Source organism: Opisthorchis viverrini, assembly GCF_000715545.1.
Source record: "Opisthorchis viverrini unplaced genomic scaffold opera_v5_53, whole genome shotgun sequence".
Classification (NCBI taxonomy): Eukaryota; Metazoa; Platyhelminthes; class Trematoda; order Opisthorchiida; family Opisthorchiidae; genus Opisthorchis; species Opisthorchis viverrini.
The window spans coordinates 105,345-118,219 of NW_008751710.1; the positions used below are offsets into that span (position 1 = coordinate 105,345).

The following is a 12,875-nucleotide window of genomic DNA, read 5'->3' on the forward strand; positions in this document are numbered from 1 at the left end:
TACCTCTTCCGATCAGCACTTGATAGAACCAGGAAAAGACATCTTGCTTTGATTAAATTGTCTAAACAAAGAGATGGAAGAAGCTAACTTTGATGGACATTCTTCGTTTTATTAACGGTTAAATAGAGCAACATTCTGAGGGAACAAACTGTTTTAGATTGTCAGATCGTGTAACAGTGAATGGAGTGAGTCGGCGGGAGAAGTTTGAAATAAGGATTTCACGTGATCGTAGGACCGGAGAGTCACAGTGGAAGAGTTGTTCAGTGGTGTGGACGTTGCGTGCCAGCGGAAGAAAACCATCTTTCCTAGATTTTCTTGTCGCGAGGATTTTGATGTGTAAGGAACGTGACGAGTTTGCTGTGAAAGAACATTGTGGAGCGGAGATGCTAGTAGATTACACAAAAGTGCTCGATTCGAGGGGAGAATTACGAAGAGAGATGGACACGAACGAATAATCTGCTTACCTGGGGAAATTGTTTTCCACCCTTTGTTCCGTACCCATATCGATCCAAATCTGGGAAATAAATGCGAGAGTTAAGGACGTTTGTTTAGGTGTCCCGGAAAACGAGATCACCAATCACCAATGGAAACGACAGAACTCCGGACCCTGTGAGTTTAATGATGTCAAGAATTCGCTACGGCGGAAGAGCTCTCCAAAATTCAAATCTTTACATCATGGGCGTACAAACACGGGTGTGGTCAACAATGAGGGAGTGTGAGTACAACGTTGGTCAGCATTATCGAGACCTCGTTTGTTCTCATCCCGTAGGACACATAATGCGGTTTTTACCAAAAATTGCACCACCATTTTATCTTTATTGTGACTACTTGGGTCCTTTTTCGATATAGGGTATCTTTTGATTGGTGTTCAAGGAATCCGCAACTCTTCCAGGTTCCCCACCTGGAACTGTTCGGGCCAAACTGTGAGTACTGCACAGATCAAGAAAAGGGCTTGTTTCGGTTGGTGAAAAGTACAACTTTCCGCTAGCATTAGAGGTAGGAGATTCATCCAGTGTAGCGGTGTTGGAAAGGATGTCAAATGAGTACGACCCCTGTCAGTCAACTTTGCCCGGGCACTTAAACATCAATGTGTATTGTCAAACGAGTAATTGACTCTGATAACTGAGTTTACCCAGGTGATAAATCCCAACCCGTGCGTCATCGTTTAGAGTAGCGTCTTGACGTATCAAGAAGATCTGTATTCCTTGAGTACTACTACTTTTGGCGGGGAATGTGGCTTGGAATTTGAGTTTTCGAAAGAAACTCCCTGGAAGAGTGTTAGATAGCAGGTTATGAACAATGATCATGGATTGTTGAACACAATTTCGATTGCCTGTCTGAAACGGTAATTGTAAGCAGGTCACACAATGATAACACTCTGCACGGACGAAACAGACTACTGATAAGGTTGCTGAAAACTTTTCAACAGCCCACGATTGGTTTCTTCCTTTCATTTTTTGGCTCATCAGAAGGCACAGTCCTCGAGTTTCCGTCAACCTTATGTTCCACTTGAAGCCAAATCCTTTGAAATTAGCTAAATTGCATACCAATTTTGTTTTGATGGGAGACTAACCTGGGACCCACCTGAATGTCTCGCTTACGAGCATCACAAACGTGAGATTCAGCTGGGTTCCAGGTGAGTCTCCCGTCGCTAAGTATAATAATTCCTTTAGCCTTCTGCAGGATCTTACTCAGATGGGCCCTATATTTCCAGCTTTTGCGAAGACTGAAGTAAACAGCCGGATTATTTTTTCCAGCTTCGATGTTTTTTAGTTTTTCGGTCTCTCAAATTCATTGCTTACCGAAAAATTGCTGCACATACTTAAGGAAAAATATATGGCGCATATGGAACGATGTACAATTCGTCAGATTCCAAACAAATTCGAGCAATGTAAGCCAAAATTCCTGCGACAAATGCGGAATTTTGTCTCGTTGCATTTTTGGCTGTCCATTGCCGCTAGTATTTTGAAAAGTCGCCGGGAGTTACAGCTGACTTACGTGTACAAAAAAGCACCTTCAGTAACGTCAGCTGTTCCAACCGATCACCAATGCCTAACCAAATCTAGCAATCGACACTTGGTAGTTATTCGGTCATATTCTGGCAGATAACTACAGCTCTGACAACTAACTTTATTTCTATGTCACGACAACCGCTAACAACTATGATCACCGTAACTAAAGTTTGAGAATCTATTAACCCTTCGTTTTCCAACGGTTTGTTTTGATCCATGAGGCAGAGTCGTTGCAATTTCTGTCCGCGCTATTACATTCTGAGTCACAAAGTTCTGAAAGCCGTCTTGGGACATCAGAGAAAACGGAAGCTCACCATCGACGAGGTTATAGGTTTTATTCAAACTCGACTCAGTTGTTGCATGTTACCCGGTTTCCCAGGGTACGAACTGGACAACCTGATATCATCCACAGGACTGGATTCATAAAGCTCAAAACACGGCGAAATATTTTATTTGTTCGGCAGTGGCCCCCATTTCGTTGAATGTCCGCGCATCTTTTCTGGAACCGAGAGGTCTTTACAGTCCTTACCAATTATTACCACGAATATGAGTTCCTTAAGGTAGGTAGTTTGTAAGATCACGTTCAGACTAATCTGCTTGATTTTTTTGCCTTCGAAGTCTATTGGTTTTACGCAAGCAATTTTCCTTTCCATGGCATTCGTTCTTCCATTTGATAACCTTTGCTTGAACCAATGAGAGTTGGGCATTCAAGGTCAAACAGCGAATGACCGGTTTGGAGCACCTATAGAATTCAACATTGGTCTCATTGACGCCATTGGTCATTGGAACACGAGCTGAGTTGGCTGGTGGAAATCGAATGATGAAGATAATTTGCGCGATCCAGACTACATGCACGTATACACAGGCGAGCTATTGTGACGCTATCGAATTGCTTGCGTCAGTGACGACAGGCAGTGACGTAATTCAAACACATGCGTCTGTTAATCATTCTTTATGGTTCATCAGCAAGATAGATCTGGCAGGATCCATACTAAATTCCATAGACGTGCCTCAATTTTCTCCGCTTTCGCTTTCTGCCTCATTGTCCGCCTTTTATATTGTGTTCCCCAGCTTTGTTGTGAGGGAAAATCCATAATTAAACACCCACGCTTAAGTAAACAATAAATTCCCCCACTATTAGCTGGTCTAATCAAACTTGTCCTATCAGGCGTTAATAACTGGGTTCTACTCAGGCAGGTGAAAATTGATGATTATCAAGCCACTAAACTCATGCATGACAGAAACCTAAGGGCGGTGTGTGTGATAAGAGACCACCGCGAAAAACAAACAAACAAAGTTGATCTGGTCGACCTTGGAGTGAAATTGGAGAATGCCTAAATGGCAACGAACATTTTCTCGGCAGTTTAGAAAGTGTCACACACAATCACAATCTGTGGAGCTCTATCGCACGGTCGAAATTCTGAGGAATACACTTAGTTCGATAGCTGAATGAACATTCCCTTGGATCTGCCATTTGACTCACTATCCATTTACCAACTGAAAACCACGCTGCTTTGCGCACCCAGCCAGGTTTCCACACAATTCCTCGGGGTCGTTTCTCAGCTTCGAAGAAAGAACGATGGGGTTACCCAGGTTGTGTAATGGAAACATCTCCAGGTGATATCAAAGTTTTTCGTTGACGGGAGTGTTCCATTATGGGGGAGGTGATTACTGGTATAAACGTTACAATATATTATCTGACTCAATAAGCCCCACTCGTTCCTCAGTGACTGGGTTTCAGAGGATGAGAACCGTCGAATGGGCTCATCATTCTATAGGACAATGTCACGGTCACGTGACGGTTAGCCTGCTTTCATCCTGGTCACCAAGACTACCTGATGTTTGTTTCATCTAGCTATGCTAAAACAACAAAGTTGATCATGATGATTAGTTCGACAACGATTGAGTTACCGTGGGCTGCTGTCTCAGCTTAAGGTTCCAGGCCGCTCATCTTCAGTCTATACCGGAATTCCACATATCCCTGCACGTGGTGTGGTGATCTGATCCCAAACTGCGCCACCGATCAGCCGAAGGTCACCCCGGTCAAAAATAAGTCGGGAAGACAATTACGCAAACTTGTTTTCCAGCGACTCGAATGGTTCAAATTAGTTTCTGATTCCGCCTTGAAGCAAACAAAAACAACTCAACGACTATCAGTGTGATGAAATAACTTGTAAGCGGTGTGTCAATCATTTACCGCCTCACTCAGTCGTCCATCAACTATTGATCCGTTTTACCTGGCAAAGCTTCTTCGGGCTGCTGTTATCCGAAGTCGACGGCTCGTCAGGACCATTACAGTTCGTTGCCAATGGATTTTAGGAGTGATCCTTTCAAAGAGAGGCTTGAATACCCGCTATGTCCGTCCAACACCACTTTCTGTCGAAGAAGGATTTATATCTTTACTGAAACCAATTACTGGCGAATTTCTTGTTGAAACGGAAATTTTCTGCAGACTTAGCTCAAGTGAAGTTGCTTTCAGGTGGCCAGAAACCATGTAACCTACTGCGCACAGCCAGTTTGAACGGCGAGAATGCTCCACCAGGATCGTCAAACCAACGCAGTACTGTTGCTGTATGCTGGGTTACTTTTGGATGAATTTCACAAGATTGACCACGTTGACATTGTCTCGCTCCGACGTCATGCTTAGATGCACTTTGTTTGATGCCGTTAGAAAGAGCTGGGCACACAGACCATCGTTAGCTGAAACCAATAACCGGTTCGTAAATATTCCATCACAGCAATTCACGGCTTGATCACTGATTTTAGGATCGATGAACGATGAATAAGATGATCCCAGGCTGCATGTCTTTGTTTAAAATGTAAGCTTAAAACCAACATTTATCGATTGGATTACGTGCACCAATTTGCTTAGCTAGTTTTCGAACTGTTTAAAAGTCAACACTGCGTTGGGCCGCATCCCAGATTTACGTCGTTGTAATTTTGCTCGCGAAAGATTGCCCTTTTCTCTTGAAGTTTATGATCCTGTTTTGGTGGGTGAGCTCCTTACTTCAGGGGCAATTCAATGAGTTCTTCGGAAAGGTGGGTGGTGCCCCTTTCCGTTCGGGAGACTTTTCGGAAAGGTAAAATGGAACTTGTCATGGATTGTCTTGGAATTCGCTTTGGAAGTCCTTCTTGGAGAAGTACAAATGCAGCATTTCCGTGCCATTAAACCCTCCCCACCTTTTTAATGGTCCCCAGTGGAGAAATTTTTTCCCGATTGCCAGCATGGCGGCTGCCCGGGCAGTAAACGTGTTTGTGTTGGAGAACTGTATATTTGTTATGAGTTTTATTGTAGGGTTTTGTGTTATCTGACTGCTATTCCTGCTACAGAGCCTCAGTGTCGAAAAAAGACTCGCCTACAAGGAACACAACAGCTTCATCGCATGAAAGTGGGTGCAGAAGTTACAAGAGCCTTCGAACTATTTAAGAGGTGATTTCGACGTTGATTCAGGCTTTCCATTCAGCTTCAACATCGATCGTGATTCTGTGGCATGCCTGAACACTCATCATTGTCGGCTGCGGTTCCTTGATCTCATGAAAGTGGGTACAAAAGTTACAAGAGCCTTCGAGCTATTTAAGAGGTGATTTCGACATTGATTCAGGCTTTTCATTCAGCCTCGACATCGACCGTGATTCTGCGGCATGCCTGAACACTCATCATCGTCGGGTGCGGTTTTTTGGCATGCCTGAACGCTCATCATTGAAGGCTGTTGCTGAATCGATCGACTACTTGACTAGCCTGGACGCGCGCCAGTTTCAAGAGGACGCAGTTATTTGCTCAATTGTTTTCTTTGAGTCCAAGTTTAAGTTTCAGCAACCGAAGGCAAAATAAAAAACCACGGATCAGAGAAAACGGCTGAACTCGTACATGTTTGACAAATATATGGCTTTTGACGCACCAATTTTAGCTCGAAGCCTGCGTAACACTTACGGGAACCAGAGGGTCTGGTTTGAAAAACCTCAATCAAATATCTTTTTTTCTCGCTTTTCTCCGCTACATTTTGGCCAAACATATTCAAATTTTCACTTATATTACTACGTTCAGCAACCTTATGAGTAGTACATTACAAATATATACGTATCGCGATATCTCAAATATCGTACCGAATGAAACATGAGGCGGCCTGGTGCAGCACATTCAGTTGCCTGAAAACATCGAAACTGAGAGATTCAGCTGAGTTCCAGGTGAGTATTCAGCAAAGCCAAGTTAGTTTGCTGAGTTCGTGCACTTCGGTTTCAAGTGGAACATTGGGTTGACGAAAACTCGGGGGTTGTGCCTAACTGATGAGCTCCAAGAAGATGGAACCGGTTGTGAGCTGTCGAGGAGTGTTCAGCAACCTTATGAGTAGTGCATTACAAACATACATGTATCGCGATACCTCGAATATCGTAGCGACTAAATCCTTCCTAGCTGAGATTGTGAGGAACAAGCGCCTCGCAGCATACATTATATATCGTTTGTGATGTTTCCGAGAGATTGTACTACGTTCCAGGGGAGTCTCTCGCAAAACCAAAGTTGTTTGCAAGTGAGTGCACTTCGCTAGCTTTGTGCAATTTGGTTTCAAGTAGAACATAGGATTGACGGAAACTCCGGCATTGTGCCTAACTGATGAGCCCCAAGAAGGGCGAAACCGGTCGTGGGCTGTCGAAGAATTTTCAGCAATCTTATAAGTAGTGTACTACTTATCTCCATAATATCCTTTATTCGTCACGTGTTTCTCATTTAAGTAAGCCTCTTGGCTTTAGACAGTGATGCGTTTGCCGGTTCACTTCAAGTATGTACATGTTTGCTTAGCGATTCAGGTGGAAATTTCATACACGATATCAAACTAATACAGTTTGATGAGATCTGGTGCGTATAAGATCCGAGCAGAATGACCAGAACAAAAACTTGTGTAATCTGGTGTGCGTTTTCAGATGGTTACGACAGTGGCATGAATTTCTCCACAAGTCATCAAGGTGAGAACTCAGTCCCTCCCCCAGTGTGTATCTGGAAAAATCGATGTAGTGTCAGGGGTACCGTGACGATGTGTGCTAATGAAATGGCCATAAAAAAATAGCACTTTTTGTACGCGACTGATCGTTTTTATGGAATTCACCAGCATATAACGCGAATCAACTGAAGTCGAACTTTCTATGGACTTGGTCAATCGATCAACACAACTAAGATATGTTACTGGGTCGTCGTTCGAGGCACAGTGCTTCCCACTCACGTCACACAAGTGCAAACTTTTTCACCTGTTCGGGCGCAAAAATTCAGATGCGTCCAGCGTGTGCTGGTAGTGCAGCAGATGTGTGGAGTTCAAACCCCGACACGGCCATAGGACATGCACAGCTGATTAGCTCTATGAGCGAAACTCGAGTCTAGAGCCTCCTCACTTTGATGAAAACTCACCTGAATGACTATGTCATGACAGGAGGATGGCTGTTCAAAGGAGAGTCACGCGAGTGTACATCCAATAAGGATAACAGTCACAGCCGTGGTACACATGTGGTGTTGCCTGTGAAGGTAATTACAGACAATCTGGAAAATGTCTCCGACTGACAGGGTAGTCATCGATTCAGAGGTTTGGTAAACAATCGGTGGATTTGTTGCTGGGCGATGCTTTGCTTTGGACACAAAAGCTTTGTCAGATCAAGTGAGTAAGTAACCAGGTTGATCGGATTCTAAGGCAATCAGGGAACCAATCCGTGAAATTTCTTCTGACTAGCCGACTTGATCTGTGCTAGATGTCGGTCTGAAATTGCTGTTTGTTGGTTAGAGGGGATTGTCTTCATGTTGAAACTGGATTTTGCGGCCTTGTTTTTCCTGTCTAGGACACCTCATGAGAATACTCCACTGTCTACCAGAAATCAACAGATAGCGATGTTGTCTTAAACTACTCCTCAGTACACCCAAAAGCAGTATATACTATCATAGTTTCAACAATGTTTAGCAGAGTAACAGCACTGTGCACAGAGGATATCGGCTAAAGAATAGCACAACTTGAGGGATAGCGGATACACAGTGGGTTTACTGAGCGCCAACTAAGACGGATATTGGTCCCAATACCAGGGCCCAAAAAGGTGAGGACATCTGAAGTCATTTAAGGGTGCTGAAAACGGTTAGAATTAGAGCAGAACTCCAGAAGGGAAAACTTCACGCTCGGTGTTAGTGCAGTGGAAGGATCGCCTTCTCCTTGATAGAATCAGGAACTGTGTATACGAAATAAAATATGACGATTGTACGAAGGTTTGTATAGATCAGACAGCCAGGGAATTGCACAGCAGAATCGGTGAGCATGAGCGATGCATTAACAGACCACGGAGAGGCTAAGATGAATATCAGGCGATAGTCAAAGATTCAGCATTGGCATGGCATGCACCAGACACTGGGCAAAGGATAGATTTGGAACATGCAGACATTCTGAGATGGGGACTAAGATTCACACCATAGTGACTAGTGACCGAGGCGGTGGAAATCTCCATGTATCCCAGTGTGAATAGAGTAGGGGGGTAGAACTGGCAAGCGTCTGAAGAGCTGTTTTAGATCAGCTGAGGTGACACGAGGCGGTGTGCGGTTATCAGCAAAATGATATAGGTCTAAAAGTATGACCAAAGTAAGACCAAATCAACCACCCCCAACCCCAGTCGAATTGTCCCGGCACCCCTCGACACACACAGGTGAACTAATCTGTGAACGACCCCTAAGAGGAAAGTTCCAATAAAATGTCTTAGGCCGGAAAAACAAGGCCAAAAAATCCGGTTCCTATATGAAAACAATCCCCTCTAACCAACAAACAGGAACTTCAGAACCACATCCAGCACTGACCAAGTCGGCTAGTCAGAAGAAATCTCACGGATGGGTTCCCTGATTGCCTTAGAACCCGATCAACCTGGTTACTTACCTGATCTGACAAGGCTTTTGTGTCCAAAGCGAAGCATCGCCCAGCAATAAATCCACCGATTGTTTGCCAAACCTTTGTGAAACAATGGGGCCCTCTTTCCTTCATCGTCCTGCGGTCCAAGCGCAACTCTCCAGTCAGGTTGTAAGGCTGTCATGCCGTACAAGGCTTTTGGTGGGTATTAGTTACTATCGGACACAACAAGGCATGCATGAACATCTGACATCCCCAACATCACAGTTTCTCTGTCCTGACAACTCTAACGGAAGTCTTCTGCCCTCCTAAAGCATCAAATTAGTTGTTTGGGCTATCGTTTGTGAAAGTACAAAGCATCAAACCGGATGTGAACGTGATATTTCCATGACACTATGTCCGCCATTCGCTCCGCTTTAGAAACCCCAATTTTCGCTTGTCTAATCGATTTTACTGCGCGGTACCCGTGCACACCCGACAGTGCTTTATATCTGACTGAGTCGCCAATCTGTTATATTTGACTGCTGTTCACACTCCGGTACCAGAAAAAACTCGCCGACAAGGAACACAACAGCTTTATTGCAACAGGCGAGAGCGTGCGGGCACCAAAGTTACAACAGCCTCGCCCTTTTTTGACACTGGTACAGGCTGTCTGATAGGCGTTTAGTGAATACCCATCAACATCGATCATGAAATGCCTGAACGCTGATCACATTAGGACATGCTTCTGTGGCATGCCTGAACACTCATCGGCCTTTACTGAATTAATTGAATGATTGACTGACCTGGATGCTTGCCGGCTTTTCTGTTGAGATTTTGGTGGAGCAGTAGGTTCCGGGAGTTCTGAGGTCACTTTCAGGAATCTGACCTTCCTGATATAGTGTGACCACGTTCTACTACCGCTAGACTGCTTTTTTTTAATCAATCGTGGTGGGACAATCCAGACATGTCTGAATGAGTGGGTCCGCGACAGTACGCATGGCTAAGCTGTCCAAACTGTTTTCATTCACCACCGTCCATTGTACGCTTGGACTGATCTGAACGGAAAATAGGTGAGAATATTGTGTTGGGACAATGCCTCGTTTGACGTGTCCCTTTCTTAATAAATTGCCGGAATTTATGGATGCGTTCACACCACCGCGGGAGAGGCGCAATTCTATCGCTTTCTTTAATTTAGAATCGTACATTTTGACTACCGTATTAAGTACAGTGTAGATGTTTTGTTTGTATATAGACCAAGAAATACATTACAGCGTGGTTGTGTAGAAATTTATCTACGGAACAAAACAACTCGAGAGATCACTAAATGTGTTATTTATGGACGGAACACTGAACAATCCAGACTGCCTGACGTTTGCTTCATATATCATGGATTTTCAGACAGAGCGAAAAACACCGAGGCACATTCCATCCGTGTGAAACCCCAGGAAATGATTTGAACATCACTTGTGGTTTGGGGAACTTCCTCAAAGAGGTTTTTGCTTGGTTTTGAACAAGCGTCATAATTTGTTGGGAAGATGACAAGAAAACCTGTACGTAATGGTTGTGGGATTTGTAGAGTCCACAAACCCATCAATATTTTTGGAACAACCCTCTTCCTGTTCTGGCGAATCAGTTCTGGTGAGTCCACACCAAGGGAGGGGGAAGCAGTAGGTTCAAGTTTCACTCTTATTAGAGCTCATCAGCAGTGCATATTCAATGGCCGTGCCGGGACTCGAACCCCGGACGTCTGACTCGCGAGACAAGCGTGTTACTGATGCTCTATCAGGGCGCAACAAACCCATCAATATTTTTGGAACAACCCTCTTCCTGTTCTGGCGAATCAGTTCTGGTGAGTCCACACCAAGGGAGGGGGAAGCAGTAGGTTCAAGTTTCACTCTTATTAGAGCTCATCAAGCAGTGCATTTCAATGGCCGTGCCGGGACTCGAACCCCGGACGTCTGACTCGCGAGACAAGCGTGTTACTGATGCTCTATCAGGGCGCACTGGACGGCGCAGATGGATCATATTTGAACGTCCCCACGCTTCAGCTAATTGACTGGTGAGCCCTCGATTCTAGTTATATTTATCTTGATTCTGACTCGGCAGACTCATTTGGACAGGCTTAGGACCGTTCAAACGAAAGTAATATGAATATGGATAGTCGGGTAATCGCATGCCGTTCACATAATTCTCACCTGATAACTTCCACGTGATGTGAATTCCTTAAATACTCATTACAAAGGAGAACTGATCGGTTCTGAACGAGAATGCAGTGCGTTTCAGGTAGCTCTATCAAGATTTGTTAATCTGAAGCCCAGACCAAAAGTTCGCCTCCACTCAAAGTAATCAGATCCCCTCATAGCACCATCAATCTGTAATTAACTCACAGGATGAGTGAAAAATTCAGCTGAGAAGTCGTTACTCGATGACCATGTGATTGCAACATGGGTGGTATTGATCACACTGTTGACCAATCACTCGTAGCCAAACGGTTAAACGTTCAACCACTGCTTGAAAAGTTGTGGGCTTGAAACGCTGAGCTTCTTGAAATGGCTCGCAATTCTCGGCTTCTAAAAATAGATCAGCTTCTATTGAAAATTACTGAATCTCCTTAAACCACCATCACTAAAAGCCTATATATCGATTTAAATTCGAGTCAAGTATGAAAAAGTGCCTGGTGTGTTTCATCGATGCCTTTTCAAGACCGACCACTTGCAAAAACTCCAGCTCAATTGTTCGACAATAGTCATTGCAAGAATCAAGAAGAGTTGGGCGCATTGTTCTGGCTGTTCTCTAACAGGTTCTCAACAGATTTCGACGCATCTGCTGAATGAAACGACTTTAGTTTATACGCTTCATGGGCATATTTGAGTGACGTTTGCTCGAGTATGCTTTATTCGAGTACGCAGATCAGAGGACCGAACTCCTCAACACCAATCTCTACGAAACGCGAACAGTCTCGCCTTATCAACGCTGTAACAGACAGGTCCGGCGTTGTCAAAATGCATCAAGCGATTAATGAGGTTGCAAATCACTGCGGAACATTTGGAAACATACAGGTTGCGTAAAGTACACCCATCCGATAATCCTATGCACTTTAGCAAGATGGAGACCCTGGAGCAGGTCTAGTGAATTCTTGCTTAATTCGGAATTGTTGTGTGAATACAAACTGTACAGTAGAGTAAGAACCTGATGATGAGTCAACTTTTCTCCTGATTGCACGAACGCAAAACCGAACGGCCCATTTTTAGTACAATATAGTCGGTTTATATGTTGTGGACGGGATTAACATACTTATTAGTATCTAATATTATAGTAATCGGGCAGAAAATATTTCGTAGAGTTGTTTGATTCCAAATTTCCTTTTCGCTAGAACCTGAAATGACAGGAACCAAGTTTATGACAAGAGAGAGAGAGAGATAACATGGACGGATTCCCCGAAAAGAAATCCAATCTTTGGGAAAATAGCTTTTTTGGGGATTCCTTTTCATGGTGCCTCCACGCTAAGTCTCAACTGATGCGGGGGCTTTCAAAGGTACCTCAAGGGGGAGTGAGCACTTCTCGGAGTGGTCCAGCAGACTGCTGCATTTGTCTGATATCAACTAAAGTAAAACTAGGCTGTGGGTCTATGGATTTGACAGTAAAACTGAAAAATAACGGAGTGGAGTACTTAAGAGCAGAGTAATGAACCCTGAGCAGGTGTACTGCATACCCCGAGGGCAATTTACGCCGCGGTAAGTCTTGTGGGAAAGAATTCTGAAGGTGATCATGGCCCAAAATGGATAGTGGCCAAGACAAAGCGAAAATCTCCAAGAACAGTCTTGTTCTGATCAATTTTCTTTTTTGGGGGTAAACCACCTAATGGGAAATTTGGTTCGTATCGCTGGAAGCCGAGGCTGAGACTTATTAAAACAAAGGGGGCATCAAGAAAAGAACTACATGCAACCGTTTGATAAAACCGGCCAAATTACATGAAAGTGATGTTTGATATTGCCCTTAACATGTGTATGTATTTCGAATCCCC

General features: G+C 44.1%; 1 protein-coding gene across 1 annotated transcript; it reads right to left on the minus strand.

Annotated features, from left to right (window-relative positions):
- Positions 1-9,786: 9,786 nt before the first annotated feature.
- On the minus strand, positions 9,787-10,056 carry T265_03652 (hypothetical protein; the record flags this gene model as incomplete). Its single annotated transcript, XM_009168194.1, has 1 exon — positions 9,787-10,056. The coding sequence occupies one exon, from the start codon at positions 10,054-10,056 to the stop codon at positions 9,787-9,789; it is 270 nt and encodes an 89-aa protein (XP_009166458.1).
- Positions 10,057-12,875: the final 2,819 nt, after the last annotated feature.